The following is a 22,458-nucleotide window of genomic DNA, read 5'->3' as shown; positions in this document are numbered from 1 at the left end:
CCATAGATAAAATAAGAAGAACGACAAATCATCAATAACAAAACTGATAAAAAGTTGATCCAAACAGCTAAATTGATAACCAAAATTCTAAATCAAACAAAGAACAAACTATAAATCCATCTCCTGCAAATCAATCCCCACCAGCCTTCTGGTAAACATAAGTAAGCCCACACTTACCGCAATAATGCCTATCAAAATGGTTAGCCATGAAGGTTCCCGCCCCACACTCGGCATTAGGGCACTCTTTCCTCAGCCTCTGAACCTTCCCAGACTCGTCCACCTTGTAGAACTGGAGCACGGCGAGCTTGACCTTCTTCTTCTTGTGCTTGATCTTCTTGGCTTGGTGTAAGTCTTCTTCCTCCTCTTCTTGCGCCGCCTCTTAGACGGAGGACGAGGTGAAGCGTGGATTCCTTCTGGATGTTGTAATCGGCTAACGTCCGGCCATCCTCGAGCTGCTTGCCGGAGAAGATGAGGCGTTGTTGGTCCGGTGGGATGCCTTCCTTGTCTTGGATCTTGGCTTTGACATTGTCGATGGTGTCGGAGGACTAGACCTCTAGGGTTATGGTCTTCCCCGTTAGGGTTTTGACGAAGATCTGCATCTTGACGCGGCTGCTGTTTCGAAATGGGAGAACTTTTTTCTGTGTTGAGGTTTCATATATGAGACGGTGGATTTAGGGTTTGGGTGAAGAACGAAAATTACGTAATTGCCTATGCCTTTTCTAAAATTAATTATTATATTAATAATTAAATATTATAATGGTGAAATAAAATACGAGTTATAGAAGAATTAATTCGATTGATTTCACCAACATCAAAAAAAAAAAGTTGCAGATTTAAGCACACTTAAATAGAATTATGTTAAAGGTAAAATTTTAAGAGTTTAAGTATCATCTTTTGTATATTCGAAACAAATATGAAAGATGATAATGAAGATTGAAGGACCAAATCTCTTTATTTTTACTCCACTTTTAAGAAAATTACGTTAAACCTCAAAACATTTAATATTATATAAATATTTTTTAAATTATTTAAGGTAAATATTTATTAATTTTTTTAATTAATTGACAACGTTATATGTATTCTGCAAACGTAATTATTTAAACTTAAGACTTTTAGAAAATACCAACATTACCTTTTACTACATAGATAATGGAATAATTTTTTTACAAGCATACACTAAAGCTGTAGGTTTATTGTTTTCTGAATTAATTATTAGTAAGTAATCTATTGATTGATTTAATCAGATATGTTTTTATAAAATTTATTAAGAGAACAACTATCTAAATCTAATTTATTCATTCGTAATCGTCAAGATTTGATAGATTCATCTTCTTAATTATTTCCACTATCCAATTAATATATTTGAATCGAACAATTTAATTGTTCGTAGTACGATAACATATGTACCAATTTGACAAAAAGAAAATTTAAGTATTAATTAAAAAACTAATTTAATATATTTTAGATATTATCTTATAAACATTTAAACTATTCAAAAATAATTATAAGAATTATCATCCCCATAAATACTTTCATTGTTATAAAATGAAATAATTATTTATTTATATATTTTTTTAAATAATCTAAGATAATTATAAGATAATATCTGTTTATATTTTTAATAAATTAACAAATTCTTAAATTTTATAAGAATCCCAATGTGATTGGGACCCCTTCACCCATCAGCTTTCTCAGAGTTTTCCACAAAGAAAATCATCAAAGTTATCAATTGCATCTCACAAGAATTCACAATTCTTGTCTTTGGACTGTGCTCAACTCGTCCTTACCTAAAAAGTTGGTATTCATTTGCAATCTTAATATGCAATAAAACACTAAAATAATTATCTTAGTGATTATCAGCTTTTGGTCAAATAATTTAAATTCAATTAGGGGAACTATATCATGGTTTTAAAATTGGTGCCTTTTCTTTTGCAAAATATTAGTCATTGTTAATTAAGATTCATTTAATATAATTATTAAATTAAGAGAATTATTCTTATGATAAATCTATTTATCATTTAATCTAAATTAATTATTAAATAATTTATTTATTAGAATGAGTGATTACAAATTAATATATATTTTTAATTAATTGACAACGAATATGAATATACCTTGCAACACAACTATTGAAATTCAGGACCAAGGATGAGACTCTTTTATTATTAAAATCTTTAATAAATTTATTAATAAATAAATTAAATACTTATAATAATAAATAATAATAAACTTATTTAATGGAAAATTTATTTTAAAATATTTGTACTTTTTGTAATGATCATAAAATCTTTAAAATTCCCTCCAAACATGATCCTAACTTTGAACGTAACCGAAGTTGCTTATCAGCAATAAAATCAATTATTATTACGCAAAAACATTTCAAAGTTTCAATTTTGCTGTTGTTAACTCTGCTTTTATTTTTCCGATTTCTATATATAAGAAATTTCAACAGAAGAGTGATTCCGAAGGGAAAGCTTCAAATCCCAGATCTCTACTTGTTTTCTCTTTGAAACCCAGATTTCCATTTTAAAAAATTTATAAGAAAATGGCACCGAAATCATTGATCTATGCGTTTGTATCTCGTGGAGATGTTGTATTAGCTGAGTATACTGAATACAGTGGGAATTTCAATTCCATAGCTCTACAGTGCCTCCAAAAGCTTCCTTCTTCCAACAACAAGTTCACTTACAACTGCGATGGCCACACCTTCAATTATCTTGTTCATAATGGCTACAGTTAAGGTTTTTTAAAAGATTTTTATTTTTATTTTCAAGAATTAAAATTGTTGGGTCTTGTCTGTAATGAATGAAAAGCAAAAATGAGAGAGAAAAAAATTTTGGGGCTTTTATTTTTTTTCATTTCCCTTTTAAAGTATAATCTGGTCGTTGGAAAAACATGGGATTTAGGATCTAGAGGGAAAGTTTGGGTTTTGGTTTCTGCCATTGGATTGTGTAGGAGAACATTACTTGTTAGAAATGGGGCGAAAATAGAAACTTTGTGTTTTATGCTGCTGTTTTTCTTGTTAATAAAGTTTATCGCTGGTTATTATGCATTATAGAGTATTGGAAACTACACAAATTGTTTATGTTCTGAGTTCCTTCTGAATATATCTTATCTTCATATTGGTATATACTAATTTCTGGTGAAAAAAAAGGGATATCGATATGGTTTATCTTTTCTGTATTCCGCATTCCAAGTTAATGGTGAAACGAGAGTAGGGAGAGGGGATGTGGGAGAAAATATATTCTTAGTAGTCTATTCAGGAGCCAGTGGGAATTTTATTGTTTATGCATATTGCTTCAATGAAGTCTAATTGATTCCTTGCTTCTTCTATGTTATCACTTGCACTCTCGTTGTCGGCTCCTTTTTTCCTATTGTGTTTGTAGATTGGCTGACTTTTCGATGTTGCAGTTTATTGCGTTGTTGCAGACGAGTCGGCCGGAAGACAAATACCTGTGGCCTTTTTGGAGCGTATCAAGGATGACTTTGTGTCAAAATATGATAATGGAAAGGCTGTTACAGCTCCTGCCAACAGCCTGAATAAGGAATTCGGGTATCGACATCTTGACCAAACTCCTGAAAACACTTAACAGGGGGGTATTTTATTATTTGTAGGAAATATAACATGCTACTAATTACAGGCCGAAACTGAAAGAACATATGCAATACTGTATCGAGCATCCTGAAGAACTTAGCAAGGTTGCTAAGGTTAAAGCTCAGGTTTCTGAAGTCAAAGGTGTTATGATGGAGAACATTGAAAAGGTAGATTTGCTTTGTTAGCTACTTTTTACCTGTCATTTACTCTTAGGCTGATTTTTACTAATTTAGTCATAGTGACACATGATTTCGATAATGTTTAGCGGTCTTTGTGGACTTTTTCCGGGGTTGAATTTATTGAATTGTTCTAGTAGTTCAAATGGTTTGCTAGTTTTTCGAAATGCCTATACGTGTCCTGTGCCTCCATGGAACTATCTGGTTTAGCTTCTTAAATGTCACATTTTCCAGTATGTTCTGGTTGATGTTGCCTTCCTGCAATTATTTCGTGCATAGTGCGATTAACCAACGATAAACTATGATAAGATTTTGGTACCAACCATATCTCAGAAACATGCTTTTGGTAGTTGTTACTGAATTCTCTTCCTACAGGTGTTAGATAGAGGAGAAAAGATAGAGCTGCTAGTGGATAAGACCGAGAACCTTCATCATCAGGTAAGTGACTCTTGCCGTCACCTCTTTCACTATCTTTCATGCATCGCTCCGGGTAACCATGAAAATCTAAACATGTATTAACTTAAACGGCGGTTTCTTTTTCCCCCAATTTATTTCATGTGAGCCTTAGATATTAGATCATACAAGGGAGACATAATTTTAAGATGTCTTCACGTTAGCTACGCAATTCGTTCTTCACGACTTTCCGAAATGATTTCTTTGCAGGCTCAAGACTTTCGAAGTACCGGGACAAAAATCCGAAGAAAAATGTGGCTGCAAAACATGAAGATCAAGCTGATTGTTCTAGGAATACTGATTGCCTTGATCCTCATCATTGTCCTGTCTATTTGCCATGGTTTCAACTGTGGGAAAAAATGAATGCTACTCTTGAAAGCCGTGCTATCTTCTACCTCAGCTTTTGTGAGAATATTGTGAGGAAAATATCAAAATACATAGACTTTATTTATGCAAACATACCCTGTAATTTTTTTATATATATTTTGTTTACATGAATGTGCTTTTCGGAACCACGGAGCTTCATTCAGTTGGCAAATTTCTCTGTTTTGTACTGGTTTTGATGTTCTTCTATCTTCAGCTCAATATTGTTTGTCATTTTTTGCCTGTTCAAAGTTACAAAACATGCGCAAATATGCTTCTTGTTAACACCACCTCATTTCTCTTCGAAACCGTCAGCTCGACATTGCGAACCCGAACTCCGATTCTCCCACGACTCTTCCCCGTCAACCTCTTTTCACATTTCTCATTAACACCGCCTACATACATCAAGGAACCCTGGTAACCATCCTGGGATGCCACCACCTAGAAACCTACATTTCTTCTACGTAGAGAAGTTCTTCTACATGCACATGAACATAAGTGATAATGTAATACATGTCATATATATATAAGTGATGACAATAACACTTACCATATGAACATAAGTGATTATGTGGTACATGTCACATGTATATAAGTGATGATGTTATATATGTCACAACATCATCTAAACACATTGGACTTATCAATTGTCACGTCAGTGATAAGCATTGATTATTAATCAATTAACAGTTTTCATCTAATTAGATATATTTTATTAAAAAAAGTTAAATGATAAAATACTTAAAAGAAATATGGATCAAAGTAACTATATTATTAAAGTTAAAAGTGTAGGGTTAATCTTGATATCTTGTAATTTAATTATTATACAACATAGGAGTTCAAACCAATTGAGAATGTGGTTTCCCCATCCTGTATTCCATAATTATAAAACGTGGAAAAGAGTGTGTATAAAACACTTTCACAAGTCATACAACTTGCAAGACAAGTCAAATCATACAGCATCCAACTGCTTACAAGTTGGGACATATCTCATGTAAACCTGCAATCTGTATTTGGTCGAGTTTAGAGATGACTATTCAACTCAGTTGGTAGAGCACAAGGTTCTTAATCTTTAGGTTCGTGGGATCGAGTCTCACGGAGGGCATTTTATAATTCGGAGGTCTTCTACGGAAGCTGCTCTCAATTTGGTATTGGGGGTAAGTTACTATCTTACCTCTCTCTTACCCCATTACATATAAGAACAAGGGATAACCATTTTTTTTATATATTTTTTTTTGTATTTGGTCGAGTTTGATGAATGATGATGAAACCTCATACCTTAAGACAAATCTCTATCAAAATAAAAGTCTTTAACATGTATGCTCCACTCCTTTATTATTATTATTATTTAAATTCCAAATCCCATCAAAGCAATCTATGAATCATCAAAATTCTCCTTTCACCATCAAGGGACCCACCTCACAAATAAAAACCAAAAAAAAAAACGTGTCATTGGAAATCAACATAAAACCAAAAGAGGCCAAATCAATGCTCGAGTAGGCTGCTGCCATTTTCAACACAAATGCAAAACCTTTGGGGGTAAAGGAATCATGGTCCCACGCCATATTTAAAGACTAAATTTATGTCCCTAATGATATCAAATATACATGTTAACATAAAAATATAATCTAACGATATATAAAAATATACATGTTAATCTATCAAATATAGATTTGTAATTGTACAGATTCCATGTTAATTATGTGATGACTGGATCTCAATTTGATTAAACATCGTTATATAATCATGACCTTATGTAATCATCTCATCTACATTTGTGCCGTGCTTCGTATATTTGATGTATATTATCTCATCATTTCTTTTTTGGCCATCTATTCAAAGAGGGTTAAAGTGACAGAACCCAATGGGACATGATGGAAGGAATGCAATAATGGAAGAGACTGCCAGAAAAGAAAAAGGAGAGTAGTAGTGAAAGATGGATGACAGGGGGACGGTGGTGGGATGTGGGAACCCCATATCTATCACAAGTGTTGGCGGTGGGTGGCAAGCAATTAACTCCAATATTTCTCTTTTCTTTCTTCTTTAATTTGATGCATCCTTTTACCTCCCCCCCCCCCCCCGTTGAAAGTTTGTGTGATTGGGAATTCAATTAGGGGAGGATGTATTAGATTTATAGGGTGGGGTGAATAAGACTTATCTATCCCATTCTCATTCCTATTTTGGTGCATGTATACACATGGATATTAATTATATTTGTTGAAAATAAATTTGATGTACAATAAAATGTTTTTTAATAGTTTGTGCCGATTACAAAATAGTATATGTTCAGAAATTTTTAATCAATTGGTAACACACTCATACCATGTAGACTTATTTATTCAAAAGCAATAATTTTAGGAATAATAACCTCCCTTTTACTATTAAGACCAGTTGATGAATTCAAAATAAAATATTAATATTCATTATAAAAGTAAATTATATAAAATAAAATAAATTTATTATATTGTAGCATAACTAATATTTTAAAAACGATTTCGTCAAATAGATGTAATATTAAAATTAATATTGTTCCTAAAATTAACACAATAATTCACATTCATAACCTTAAGAAAGATGAATTTCATTTTTTAAAAAAAATAAACAATATAATAGAAACAGAAAAAATAAGGAGAAAAAGGAAGAGAAAAGACGAGGGGATAACCTTATTATTTATTGGGATGTCATAGGACAATTAGGTAAAAATCAATAGTAATTATAAAGATAGAAAATTTAAAAAGTATTATTACTTTTAATGATTAATAAAAATATCATAAAAAAATTTTTAAAAAAAATTATATGTTAATACAAACACAAATTAAATAGATAACATTAATATGTCTAATCTCAATTACTTTATAAGAGAAAACAATGAGCAAACACATTTAACCAACTGATTAAATTATTCCGTGTTCATTTTTATCCCCTCATATTCTTTTAGATCATGAATTTTAAACTCACTTGGAAATTGGAGCACTTTTTTTTCTTCTCTTAGAGTTCACCTTCTCTTTCCCTTCAAGTATGATTAAAATTTGTTTCAGAATTTATAAAAAGAAAATTATATATCAACACTTAATTATTTCTAAACCACCGTTATTTTCTTATCCTTCTAAATGCATATAATGAGTTTAGATTATACTTAAAGTTGAATCTTAAATAAAAAAAAAAATAAGATTCTTTTAATGTTATTCTTTTATAACGACGTTTAAATTTAAAAATAATTATAGAACAAGTCATCAGTCTATCGACAGATGCTAATACCCATATATCTCATCTAATATGCATAAACTAAATTATTTTAATGACTTAAGGGGTGATTGTTTTTTTAGTGATTCTAAATTCAAACACCAAAAAATCATCAATTGTATAATATTTAAACATTTATTCAAAATTATTAAAAAAATTTAAAATATATATAATTACTTGTAATCGTCGTTATTTTAATAAAAATAAAATATATCCCATCTAATATCATAAACACGATGAAGAGGCTGGTCATGGTGACTGTGGTATGCAAGATTTTAGCCATCGCTTCACTTGGATAATGTGGGAAATAGGAAGAGGAGGGGGGACCCAAAGTTTCGTCGCTTGGAGAATTTTGGATTTTATGAAGGATCGTGACTTGTCTGTCAGCTAATTAATCAAACTCACATTAATTTTGGCATCAATCCCTATACAATGAAGTGCATGGGTTGACCGTCAACAATGTATATACTTTACTTATTTTGCAAACACGGTAATTTTCATGCAGTTTTAACCTTTTTCTTACCCCATTTTTTTTACCTTCGTGGAAAATTAAGCACTAGTATGCCACCGATAAAACTTGAAACTTTTTTCCATGTTTTCCTATGTGAATTTATGTCTTGTTCAATTTCTTTATATTATTTAAAAATAATAATTATACGGTAATATTTATTCAGAATTCTTTTAATTATTAATTATATATATATATATGCTATAAATATAGTTATTTGAATCATAATTTTTTATGACTATAATCACTCAATGAATTTATAAAAGATAATATATGTTAAAAATATTTTTAGTTATTAATAATACATACATTTCATATAAACATAATTATTGATACCATAATTTTTTATGTAGAACAACATTTTTCTTTTATGGTTTATAAACAAATTATTTTATTTACGTAAAATAAATACACTTTTGATCAGAAACATTTTATAAAAGATATAATTAATTATATATATTTTTATCTTACGTGGTGTCTTAATTAGAATACGCTTTTAGTAGATTGTGTCTTTCGAATAATTTTTAAATTAAAATCTAATTGTTTAATAACTTAGTGTTTTATGGAAAATTGTTTAGAATTAAGTTTATTTATGTTTAAGGTAATGTTTGTCTTTTTAAAATAAAGAAAACCTTTTAGGTTTGTGCAATGTTTTTTACATGCAACCAAAAAAAAATAGATTTAAAATATAATTATTAATATAAATTTGTTTTTCAAAAATATGTATTATATTTAAATTGAGTAAAGTAGATAAATTAGCGTGACAGGTTAGGAGTTCAATTGGTTTGGCATGATAATAGTTAGAAAGGAAAGAAAATTAATGTGACATTTTAATTACTCAAACATTTTCTTCTTTTTCCTTGTTTTAATTTCAGTCCCAAAAGCATGATATTTTAAAATAAATAAATTTAATGACGACATTAATAAAGTCTTGCCATCTTAATTACATCAAAATTAAGTTGTCTCAAGATGTTCTATGGAAATTAGAAATTTCATTTAAAAAAATTATGAAAAAAATACATGGTATAAAATAATAATAGTGTTTCCTGTTATTTATCGTGTATTTTATAAATCCATTGAATGGTTGTTTAATATTTATTTTATTTTCGTAAAAGAGGCAATAAAGACAGAGGTAGTGAAACGGGAAACCGCGACTTTAGCATGGTCCCACAAACGTAGACAAGGGGAAGTGTCTTTTTTATTTTCATTTATTTCTTTTTTTTGACAAAAAGTTACTTAATACCAAAAAGAGAGAGATCCCACGCTTCACACACGTGATAGGTTAGTGGGGCCCATAATTTGGGCCACGTTCGCAACGGACCCTTCACCTGTTTTTTTTTAATTTAAAAATTGTTAATGGGTGCTTGGACCGTGTATATCGGCTTACGTGGCAAATACTGTATGGTGATAACACGTGGCAGATATGCCGCACGTCATATATATATATGACAGACAGACAGACAGCCAATAATTCAGTTTTTGGTTAAAAACACTAATAAATCTCACGTTTGACAGAACCGAAAAAGTGAAAATGGGTAAATTCCCTTTTTGCCCATGGTGAGTCTATCTTTTACCGAGACAGCACGGCGTCAGTAAAACCGAACCTAATAAAATTTTAAAATTCTAATTACATATTCAGTCCCTGTGAGCTTCAAATATTTCTATTTGTACTCTTTACTTTTTTAATCCATGAATTTATTTTTTCGATTTAGTAATTGAACCTTAACTGGTAACAAGGTTGAAATTTTTTATTAAAGTATTTATTTGGTAATATTTAAATAAATTTGCTCACGTGATCAATACTACACTCATTGACGCAAAGTAAAAGTTGATTCTTTTTTCTTATATGATTTTTCACGTATTTTTAAATAATTTGATGTGATTATAAGGAAATATTTATTTAAAAAAAATAATCATTGATAAAACACATATCCTACAGATGCAACTACTCGAACCTAGATCATATAGAAATACAATATTTACTTTTATCATGAGACCACTAAATTTATTAAAATTAAAATGAAGGTGCTAAATTTTAAATGTTTAAAGAATACAGGGATCAAGGATTGAGTTAGGCAAAAAGGGGGAGTTTATATTATAAACCAAATCTAATCTAAATGACAAAATCTGCCACTGCCTCCCCATGTTTTTCTAATTTTAATATAAAGAAGAGGAAAGTCTTTTCTGACTTTTTCTCTCTTTTGCTCTCTCACTATTAAAAACCAAACCCAAATTAATCTGTTGTTTCTTCATTCATCTCATTTTCCCTTTGTTCTCTCCTCCTTCAGGGCCAAAGAACTCTCCTTCTCTCTCTCTCTCTCTCTCTCTCTCTCTCTCTCTCTCTCATTCCCTTCTTTCACTTATATATCCTTCTCAAAGAACAACATCAAAGCTTAAGCACAAACGTAGAAGCAAAGGCTCAAATGGAAGTCGAGGCTCCGAATATGAATCTTTTCCCTCAGTTCATCCCCAACGGGTAAACTTCAAACTAAATCCACCTCTGTTTCTGTATAAATTCTGGGTTTTGTTAACATTTTTTTGTTATTGTAACAGAGATTTTACTTGTGTTTCTTTGGTCGATACAATGCAAGAAGCTGCTCTTTATCAATCCCTTTGCAAAACTTCAATCAATAAAACCGACAGTGGCCTTACGTATAACGTGAACATCCCGGTCTCGGCTCCGAGGAAAAGGCCAAGAGATGCATCGTTTGTCAATTGCTTCGATTCGTACACTGTTCCTCGAAAGAATAAATCTTTGGGCGTTTCTTCTGTTGTCGATAATGGTGTTTTCTGTCAGATCCAACAACAGCAGCAGCAGGAAATCGACCGTTTGATTGCCCAACATGTGAGTTTTTTTTTCTCAATGGTGTAGGTTAACAAATAACAAGGACAGTTTATTGATTTTTGTCTGTGTGTGTGTGTTTATTTACAGATAGAAAAAGTGAGGGTGGAGATTGAAGAAAAGTGGAAAAAACAGTCGAGAATGTTGTTCACGTCAATCCAAGACGGCGTCGTGAAGAAACTGAAGGAGAAAGACGTGGAGATTCAAAGAATGGGGAAACTGAACTGGGTTCTTCAAGAAAGGGTTAAAAGCCTGTGTTTAGAGAACCAACTATGGCGGGACTTGGCGCAGACGAATGAAGCCACGGCCAATTCTCTACGCACCAATTTAGAACAAGTCCTGGCTCATGTCGGCGAGGAACGAAATGCCAACGACGGAGGCTTGACGGATTTGGTTGATGATGCGGAGTCTAGCTGCGGAAGCTGTGATGAAGGGTGGCGCAACGTGGTGGTGCCGCCGCAACAAAAACCACGGGAGGCGCTGGTCGAGGACGGTAAAAGGAAGTGCAGAAAGTGTGGGGAGAAGGAGTCCAGTGTGCTGTTGCTGCCATGCAGGCATCTTTGTCTCTGTTCAACGTGTGGGTCCACCCTGGTAGGCACTTGCCCTGTTTGTGACTCCCTCACCAATACCAGTGTTCATGTTAACATGTCCTGAAAGCATTGTTATTTTTAAGAGTTCTAGCGAAACAAAAAACAGAAAAAAAAGAAAGTAAAATGCAAATATGGTTTTAATAAATGGATCACAGAAATTTTGTTATATTTTCACACTTAATTTTATATTTAAAAAATAACAAATTTTATCATCTAATCAACATAATTGATTTTTAAATATTTATTTTAAATTAATAATTAATAGTATCTGATTTTTTTAATATAAAGATCGCTATTTTTTTCAATTCCAATTTAATTTAAAATTTTAATCAAATAAATATATTATTTGAGTTATTTCTTTATAAAAACATTTATTTACATAGGATTTGCAGGAGAAATTGATTATTTTTCCTCTTTTTTGTAACTGTGAAAATAAATTAGGAATTCAGTGAATAGTAATATAAACAAAGAAAAGAAAGAATGATAAAGTTAAAATCTGAAATAACTTTTTATTTAATAAAAAGTAAAATAAAATTATTTTACCAATCAATTTAATTGAGTTGCTCCAGCTGAGAATTTCAACCCTATTTAAACATAAAATATTAAACATTAATTTAATGGAAACTGGTTCTATTCATCTTACCTAGAAATAATTGAATTAACAAGGCATACACATTTGACTGTGAAAGCTACATACAATTGCTGTTAGTTTCCCAATTGTCATGTCATGATCATATATGGGTGCAATATTTTATATTAGAGATTTTATATTATTAGCCGACCCTTATTCTCATATGTAATTGGTTAAGGGGAGGTAGAATAGTAGTCTGTCCTCAACGTCAGGTTAAAAGCAACTTCCGTAGGAGACCTCTGAATTATGAAATGTCATCCGTGGGACTCGATCCTGATAAAGCTAAGATTATTATGATGTAATCTCATGATAAAGCTACGTATTGTTTAAAATAATTTGCCTTTGAATAAGGAAAAATTAAAGGACCGGCAAAAGCAATTATGGGACTAACAAAGCTATCATATTTATGCAACTCAAGTACTATTAGTTGCCTTTCCTTTTCACTGATGAAATTTGCTATTCATTTACTTTTAATTAAAATACTATATATGCCCACTAGCTAGGTAAGGTTGCCTTACTTTGCCTAGCTACTTAATTAGGACTTAGTTGTAGGATTATGTTAATATATCTAATCCAACTATCTAAGAGAGATTTTTGGTTTGTCTGGCTTTGCTATTGTTGTCATTATTATATTGGGTAAATTATAATTTCATCACTTGGCTTTCTCTTTGTTCTTATTTTGGTCACTAAATTTAGAAATTTTCAATTCACTCATTGAACTTTCGATTTACTCATATTTTGGTTACTATATTGTTAAATACTTGACGAGGTCATGATTGGATATTGTTCTTTTAGAAATTATTAAATGACCTCAAAACTTTCTTCACTTTTTTTTGAAAAAAAAAACATAGTTTTAAATTATCTTTGATTTCTAGATGATAAAACATATTTTTTCAAATCCCAACGATGGGGTGGTAGAGAAGGAGGAAACGAGTTGCGTATATTGATTCCAAATTGATATGATGTTGAATAGTATATGTTAGAGTGATTTGAGATTTTATGAGATTTGTGTTTAGGGTTGAGTTTTACAAGCTTTAAAATGATTTGAGTAAAATCTAAACTGATAAAGTGGTTGAAGATAATGGGATGAGTTCATCGATATCTTGAGTGGTCAGAGAAGATGTCGAAGAATGGTAAAAAACAAACAAATAGTATTTTGTTTTAATTTAAGAGTCATAATTTATAATATAGAGGGGTAGCAATATATATTTACCATTTTAGGGGCAAAGTGTCTGCCAAACTTCTTGCAGCAAACATGTGAGTTGGAACATTAATTTTGTTAGTTTGCTGGATATAAACTATTGAATCAATGATCTGCCCAATAATTTAACAATAAAGTTCAATGGAGTTATGTAACTGGACCAACTTTTCGTTTTTTATGAAGTACAGTGATGAAATTCTAACAAACACAGTAGATAGATCAAATTCTCAATTTTCATAAAATATAAGAATGAAATTTTTAGAAAAATAGACTTTTATTTTAATATAAACCTTAGGGATAAAAACACATTTGGTCTCTATTTTTTTTATTCGTAGTAGTCTTTAAATTTGGTACTTTGATACATGACATAATACAAGAATACCACATCATCAAAATGATTAAAAACTTAAAATTTATGTACTATTTCGAATAAAAAAAGTTAGAGATCGAATTGAGAAAAACAGTTAAGTTTAGAGACTAGGTATTTATTTACCCCTAATTTTAATAATTGATTAAAGAAGAAACTGACACGTCAGGCAATATGAAACTGACGCTGAATAGAAAAATTAGACCCAACCCCCTGGACCCCGCTGGTTGAAATAAATTTATTACATTAGTTTTTTTTTTAAATGCAACAAAACAACAACAGTGTCCTGCAATTATAATTAGTAAATGTGATGTGGGAAATCTGCATGGCAAATGGCAATTGCAGTCCCCCATAATATCTCATATTGCAGCGTAAAAAACAAGGTAAAGGCAAAAACAAAACACAGAAAAGACATTAAAGAGATGTTGAAGAGATATCATAGGAATTATGACATGAGATGCCCTAAAACCAAGTGTTTTCCTTTTTAATAAATGTCTATGTCACTCACTGTGTGTGTGTTGTGTCAGAAGATATATCATCGAACCCCACAAAGAGATCCTTTATAGTTTCATATGGGTGGATATCTCTTCACTTTCACACACTGTGTCTACCTCAAAATTAGCATTATTCACTTACTATTTCATCTTCATCCACTTGCTTTTGTTTGCATTTGTGTATGGTTCTCGACCTAACCTGGATGACTTATCTTCTCATCTCATCAATGGTATCGTTTCAGGATATCATATAATCGAAATGGTGGATTTCTGATTTCGGTCCCTCTATTATATTTAAAGTATTGTTATACTTATCTAAATCTCTTTTGTTGGTCAAATCTTACGTTTATCAAAATCTTCATAATTTCATGTCCTCTTAACTTGACTTTCGACTCCTCTCTCTCTATATATAATGATTTGGTTAATTTAATTTGTAAATTTACAAATAATAATCATAATTCTAGATATGACACAACTACTTAAGATCAATATATAAGACTCCATGTGAGACTGAAATAAATATTTTTTTCTCTTTCTCTTACATTATTTATTGTCTTTAGTGACGTTTACAACTGTTATAACTCACATTTTACCATCAACCAGAATCATAATTGATGTTGTTCACACAACTATTAGACTGTATTTGTGATGAGGTATTACATGCTTAAGAGGTGATTCTCGGTTTTACCCTTTTGGAAATGGCGTGCACGAAGGGAAGATGGCTCTTGTTATATGTAGTCGGAATAAAATTTTATGTTGATTTAATAAATAGATGAATATATACATATGTGTTCGGTTCTTCTATGTTTACGAACAAAGTCGTGTACCCGATTTCCCTTTTTTTTATTTTTAAAAATTTTAAGTATTGATGAAAATAAGAATAAAATTACAATGTTAAAATTAAAATAAAATATTAAAAAGAAATCAAATCGTGTAATATAAATTCTGAATGGAGCATAATATAAGAACAAAAATGATCACATTATAACCGATCAAAATCATACAATATGATAGATGAGTCGATATCAATAGGCAAATATGGGACAAATGTGGCGTTTATAGAAGAACGTGTGGGTTAGAGACACATCTTTTAGGTATAAATAAACAAAGAGAGAGCAGTGTCCAAGGGAGATGAATAATGAATAATGAAAGGCAAACCCCATGAGAAGAGCAAAAAAATAACGCAGGAAACACGCCGATGAACTGCAGCAAAAGGTGTGAAAAGATAGTGGTGGGCTTATGGAAGTGTGAGTGATGAGCGTGAATGAAACATCATGGGTCCAAACACTTTGGCGTTTACCACCATTTTCTTTTTTTCTGCTGCAGTCTCTGCAAGTGCTGCAGATGAATGCAGCACTTGATTTTCTTTTTGCGTGCGTTGGCAGAGAGCTGTGCTGTGTTGTGTTGTTGTGTGGGGTGCTAATCTTGGAGGGTGCAAAGCCGACAAATATCAGAGAAAGATTGAGAGAGATGATGGAGCCCTGTTAAAAAAGTATGGTGTGTGTGTAAATGTACAACTAACGCACGAAAACAAAGATGATAAAATTAAAAATAATAGGTTTAATTTTTAGTTTCATCCTTTATTTTATGAATATTGATAAGTTGGTCTCTCTATTTTAATTTGTTAGAACTTTCACCATGAGATCATCAAATTTTGAGAGAAGTTAATGTTGGAAAAGTTAGTTAAATTATCTATCTAATTATAAAAATATATAGGAGTTATTGTAAGAGCTAGTATAATTTATCACATATAAAATATTAAAATTTTCTTAATTCTCTACGTATAAATAAATTGCAAATTTTAATATCAACTAATTAATAATAAATTTGTTATATTTTTATAGAAGGTCTTCCACGTGTTATTTATGTATCTCATGATCTTTGGAAAACCTCCTCTATAATCAATATTTTGAAAGAGTATTTTCGGAGAAAAAAATTCTAATTACCTAAACATTTCTTGTGAGACTGCGGTAACTTGAAATTACCGTTAAAAAGACTAACATAACTTACTAGAGTCAAATATATTATCGTTTGATCATGTCTATTTAAGTTATCAATCTACGAGTAGTTATAATATTCTCACACACATTATTAATAATTCCAAGAGTTATTATAAAATATTTCAAACGAGACGAGAGGATGATAAAATTCATTAGTCTCCTCATTCATTCAATCCGGGGACTTAAATATCGATTAGTGATTGTACTTTCGTCAATTATAACTTTTCATCTAAATTAAAAGAGATGAAACCGCCTATAATAATCGTAATTAATTTATTTCATAAATAAAAATGTAACAATATTGTTAAACCATATTAACTTTTTGGATTTCCATAAAATGGAAAACCAAATTTACCAATAAACCTAAATAATAATAGAAAAAAGGAAGACCCATGAAGCTACTAATTTTGGCAGATCAATTTCAGTGGCTTGAACAATGACAAAAAAACCTTTCATGGGATGGAGGGATCAAACGTGAAATGAGTTTGCCACTTTCTTTGCATCACTTTCATTACCATGGCTTCTATTCTGGGTTTCTGACGCACGTACAACCTTTGCCATTTCCATGTTCGCTGTTTCCCCCACTTGTTCCATATGTTAATGTTATGTCATGTTTTTTTGGACCCACCATTTTTTTAATATTTATCCACTTTTGTTTTCATATTCTTCCTTGGTTTACTTATCTTTTTGAAATTGCCTTCTAGGGTTGATAGTTAAAGTTGATGAAGACGCCATGAATTCATCATTCTTTTTTAACCAAAAAGTCTTGCAATCAACAAGAAATTAATTTAGTAGTATAAAATACTAGATTTTTTTAATAAAGTTAAGAGTTTGAACCTTAATATTTACAAATAGAACATGTTAGGTCGAAAAGATTACCTTCATAGTGGCTATGTAAAACTCGATTAAGATTAATCAGTCAATAGATTAAACACCGATAATCGATTAAAAAAATCTCAATAGTTGCCAATTACCCATCAATCTGTCACACAGCTAAATTTTGATTTTTTTTAATATAAAATATACATAATTAACCTTGTAAAATGACAATTACGATGTTATAATAATAAAACTTGATAAATTTAATAAATATTTTTTTGTTGATTTTAATAATTATTTTATAATATTATGATATTTTATTCAGTTTGATAAATTTAATGATAATTTTATAAATTTTAAAATTTAATAATAAAAATTCATTTGAGCATAATTCAGTAACTTTAATTATTTTACCTTTGATTCTATAATTTATTGTTAGTTGGCTTACATATTGGTTTAAACACTTTCTAGATTCTTTTTCAATTTTAAACTTAAATAAATTGAGGTATAATTTTTGAATATCAAAGGAATTATTAATTAAACAGAAAGTTGACCTAATTTTTATGACTAATAAATTGTTTAATTTCTTTTTTTTACTTATTTACTATTCTATCATTATTTATAAGAAAATCTACATTCATTCATTGTTTTTGTGATTGTTATTCACTCAACTTTGGAGGTAATTAATAGAGGGGTCATAAATATATAAATATATAATTTATATTCAAAGTATTGATATTATATAGTTTTATTTGTGTTATTAATATATCAACTGATAATATATTATAAAAAGTTAAAATTAAATTTATTTAAAGTAACATGACAGTGTATAAAATTTATTTAACTGATAATATCAATTGAATTGTTCCTTTGAGAAAAGCTAGTGAATGCATTACTTTGAGATCATTGTCACAAAGAGAATAAGGCTTATGCTTATTTGACAAATCAAGAAGAAAGAAGAATAAGATGCTCTATGCCTCTATCAAGACAACCCAACTATTACTTCATCCCACATGACTTGACAATGAAAATTTGGGTTTTGTCAACTCTTTAAGTCCAAGGTAACTCCATAATTACTGATATATTATATATGATAATTGAAAGTGTCTCGAAGTGTAATTTTTAGTGTCCTTAACTCACATTGGGATTGTAGGAATCCGAGATCATCAAAAGATATTTCACCTTTTAATGAAGTTCATATGCAAATCCAATGTGTTATCAAATAGGCGTAATCGAAGAGAAAATCATTAAAACAATATAGGAAGAATACATACCATGTTTAGAAAAAGGGATGGAAAGGTGTGTCATACCATTTCCATATACTAGGGTGGGGTTTTGAAGGGGATGGAGTTCACACAACGAACGTGAAATATGGACCTAATTAAGAGGCTATAAGCAGCCCTATATGTGAATGGAATATGGGTGCACTTTTCATTGGTGCATCACATTGATATTGATGTTTTGCTTCTTTTGTTCCCTCCACAGCACATTTCCTGTCATCCCACCCACAAGAGCAAAGTTAGATAATAAAAGATAGGATCCTTCCACAATGCATAATCCCCTTATTTTGGGAAATTGAAAGCATGCCATGTGTTTACTTTTAAGGCACATATATGTATGTATGTGAAGAGATCATTATTCCAATGTTGAATCAATTAAAATCCCAATAAGGATGAGCCAATATTCCTTTTTCTAGGGCGTGTAATAAAAGATATGGGTGAGCACATGCACATTCTCTCTCCCATTGTCAATATATATATATATATAGTAATCTCCTTTGCGCTAACCCTACACTGTACCTTTTGAGTCCTTTTCATTGAATATCAATGGGTTCTTTTTGTGTGTGTGAAGATTTTTGCAGCATCTCAAAGCCGTTGAGTGCAAATCAACCCAACACCCATATTGGGATGGAATGATTGTCTTGCTTTTTGAACTTTTAAAAATCCTTAAAAAAAGGTCCCAGTGACCAAAAACTCAACTACCCAACATTCATTGTTTTATATTGTATGGGAGTTTTTTTTTGGGGGGTGGGGAGATTTGTTGAAAATATGAAATGGAATAGTACTTTGAAACTTAGGATATAGGTGAAGAATCAAGATGTCTAGGCAACTACATGTCCTTTTTGTTATTCCTTTTCCTAGTTGAACGATCACCTTTCTTTACTTTTTAATTTGAGATTCTTCGTGTTTAATCATATTAAATTTTGATTATATCTGAAGTCAAGATCAAAATTCTTAATAAGACTCAAAATTTTCTCTATACGTTTGATCTGAATCCTTAACTTTACTTAAAAACAGGGATAAACATTTGATCTGAATCCGACAAATTCTAATTTGATCTTACAAGGTCATTTTTTAAATTCAGGTTCGGGTCGATTTCAAGTTGAAGGTAAAAAATACTCGATCCAACTCAACTTGGAAATAGTAGTATAATTGGCCTTATATATTCTTCATAATTGCTATAATACTCCTATATCTATAATTTTTTTCAATTAGATCCTATTTTATCCAAAGTAAAAATAAAAATTATATGTATATGTATCAGGTCATAAGAAAGTTGTTATCTTAAAAGTCAGATTGAATTTCGAATTAAGTAGAATCAAATCAGATGACAGAAAGAGAGGTATTATAATCGACTTGGGTTTACGTGGATCAAAAATTAATCTATCTTGAACTAATCCCTGATCATCACTACTTAAACATACTGAATTACTTACTGATTGATCGAATAAACGTTGATTCCATTTGATAAATGTATGAGTAAAAAAAGTTGACCTAGTTTAGGTATTGAGTTGTTTTTGGATCCAATGACATCAAACTATGAAAACTAATTTATTAGCTTCAAAGATTGTTTTTCATAAGGAAATTGCATTTGCCACGTGACCCCATCATCATAACAATCGGCTGTACCGAGTGGGTGGCCGTAGCTCCAGTGGTTGGACCACCATGAATTGGTCAACAAAACTTTGCTAAACTCAGAAATATATGGGGGAAAGCATGCCTGTGTGTTGATGTATTTTCAGCGGAAAATGATTGAATATTGTGTGTATATCGAGAGATGAATTGAGAAGTAACCCAAATGATTGCCTATGGGCATCCCCATGGGCCAACAAAGGCCTCTCAAAGCCCTGGATAAGAGGAGGTGGAAAATGGGAGTCCAAGTCAATGGCCTCATCCCAATACAATGTGGACTGTGGACAATGGAAATCATATTGAATCTAATCCTACTTAGAGGAAAGGGTAGAAAAACTCCAATGGAATAAAGAAGAGTACTCCCAGTGGATCTAGATCGCGTGACATAAGGGAATATGAGATAATAAAGATAAACAAACTTAACCAACCAACGAAATCTACTTCCTCATATGAAAATTGAAATCTTGTTGACGTATAAGATATATGAATGTACGATTTTATGTTAGGAGAACTTATAATATTATAAGAGACGAAAATAGATTATTAATAAAAAAATATTGAAAAATATATAAATTAGATGAGAATTTGAATTTTTTAATAAAGACCACCGTCCCATCAAACCTCTTCACACATATATAATTTAACATCCTTTATAGGTATTGAAATTCAAAACTTAATATCATATTCTCTATAACATGCATAATGAATAAAAGGCATGAATCGTTGGTTTTTCCCATTATTAGTCTTATCGTAATTCTATTTGTTCACCGATTAATTTTTTAATATTTTAAAAATTAATTAGGAGGATTATGTTCTCCTTTAATTCTTTTTATTCTTGATCAAAACTTTGATATTCTTCTTTAATTCTCAAAGACACGAAAACACAAAAAAATCTCTCTATTTTATGGTATTGCACGGTTTGGAAGAGGAAGAAGAGCATAACTTTTATCTTTTGGTACCAAATATTGTCACTTGTGTCAATTTCATCCTTTTTTTTCCTTTTAATATAAGACACATTAATTAGATATCCCTTTTCACCTCACATCTTATTCCATTTCAATTTAATCCACAACTAATAGTTAGGAATAAACTAATCTTTCCAAATCCAATTTTCTAACTTTTAGAAAATCTACTATTGAGTCCCTGAACTCTTATATTCTCTTCAATTTAGTACTTTTTGAATCCCAATCACTCCAAAACTTCTTAACTGTTATCCTTTTAACTATCATAAGACCTTAAAATTTTTAATTTTTCCCATATTTTGGAAAAATTATTAATTTACCTCTCAAACTTTGAAATTCTTGTCATCTAAATTTTTAAACTTCCTTAGTAGATACATTATAACCTCTTTTAATCTACCATTATTCATAACTCTGATAGTAAGTTCCATATTAAAATTAAAGTGAAATCCAATAGCAAAAATTTCAAGCTATTACACAAAGCATGCTAAAATCCAACTCTTTGTTTACTAGTATCGCATGCTGTCCAAATAAAGCATGCAACTTTTGTCGATGTAAAAAGAAGAAGAAAAAAAAAGTAGTTGGGCTGTGTTGTGGTTTAATTTAAGGTTAGTTTATAATGTGTTTTCGATTTAAAATGTTGTTATGTTTAATTTTAAAAAATTATTGATAATAATTTTAGTTATAATTGAGAAATGTTGTTACAAGTATAACAATCCGAGACAAAAATTTTTATTAAAAATCGAATAGAATAGTTTAGAAATAAAAACTCGACTTATGATAGATTAACATATTAAAAACAAGTTGAGGCATGTAACTACATAGATTCCTTAACATGATCATTAAAATCCTTGCTTAACCTATACCACCGCTTTAATCACTCCCAAAGTGAATATTCCGAATTAAAAATGATATTTATTTATGTCTCGCAGCGTGAAAGTGCATCCCATCCCACGCCCCAACAATCTATCTCTAACAATACATTTAATGTAAAAACAGTTGGACTTTTTAGGTTTCTTCCCATGCAACTTACCATTTCTTTCTTATCACACAAAATAAACAAAAGTTGTCCAAGTAATTCTAACAACATGTTGCAAAAACATATCACCACCATAGCTTGAACCAACTACACCATCTCAAGTCATGACATGACCTGCATATTTCATCCACCAACCTGTAGAACTAAGCCTTAAACCTACTTTACAAAATTACAGGACAAGAACATATGATCATGATCTTTCTTCTCGCCTTCTTCGCATAGAATGTATGTGAGGCTACCCTACAGTCCTCAAGATATAATCCTCA

At 30.7% G+C, this 22,458-nt stretch overlaps 2 protein-coding genes and 1 pseudogene across 2 annotated transcripts; 2 read left to right on the top strand and 1 right to left on the bottom strand.

Annotated features, from left to right (window-relative positions):
- Positions 1 to 83: 83 nt before the first annotated feature.
- Positions 84 to 614, bottom strand: LOC120210329 (annotated as a pseudogene).
- Positions 615 to 2,469: 1,855 nt separating this feature from the next.
- Positions 2,470 to 4,666, top strand: LOC120210328 (vesicle-associated membrane protein 721-like). The gene is made up of 5 exons (XM_039209092.1): positions 2,470 to 2,735; positions 3,412 to 3,553; positions 3,642 to 3,762; positions 4,147 to 4,209; positions 4,435 to 4,666. The coding sequence occupies exons 1-5, from the start codon at positions 2,546 to 2,548 to the stop codon at positions 4,585 to 4,587; spliced, it is 669 nt and encodes a 222-aa protein (XP_039065023.1). The 5' UTR covers positions 2,470 to 2,545; the 3' UTR covers positions 4,588 to 4,666.
- Positions 4,667 to 10,715: 6,049 nt separating this feature from the next.
- Positions 10,716 to 11,936, top strand: LOC120210327 (E3 ubiquitin-protein ligase BOI-like). The gene is made up of 3 exons (XM_039209091.1): positions 10,716 to 10,814; positions 10,892 to 11,183; positions 11,271 to 11,936. Exons 1-3 carry the CDS (start codon positions 10,762 to 10,764, stop codon positions 11,832 to 11,834), a joined length of 909 nt encoding a protein of 302 aa, XP_039065022.1. The 5' UTR covers positions 10,716 to 10,761; the 3' UTR covers positions 11,835 to 11,936.
- The last annotated feature ends 10,522 nt before the right edge of the window (positions 11,937 to 22,458 follow it).

This window comes from Hibiscus syriacus, unplaced genomic scaffold, assembly GCF_006381635.1.
Source record: "Hibiscus syriacus cultivar Baekdansim isolate YM2019G1 unplaced genomic scaffold, ASM638163v2 tig00109923_pilon, whole genome shotgun sequence".
Lineage (NCBI taxonomy): Eukaryota > Viridiplantae > Streptophyta > Magnoliopsida > Malvales > Malvaceae > Hibiscus > Hibiscus syriacus.
This window is presented reverse-complemented; position numbering and strand designations above follow the sequence as displayed.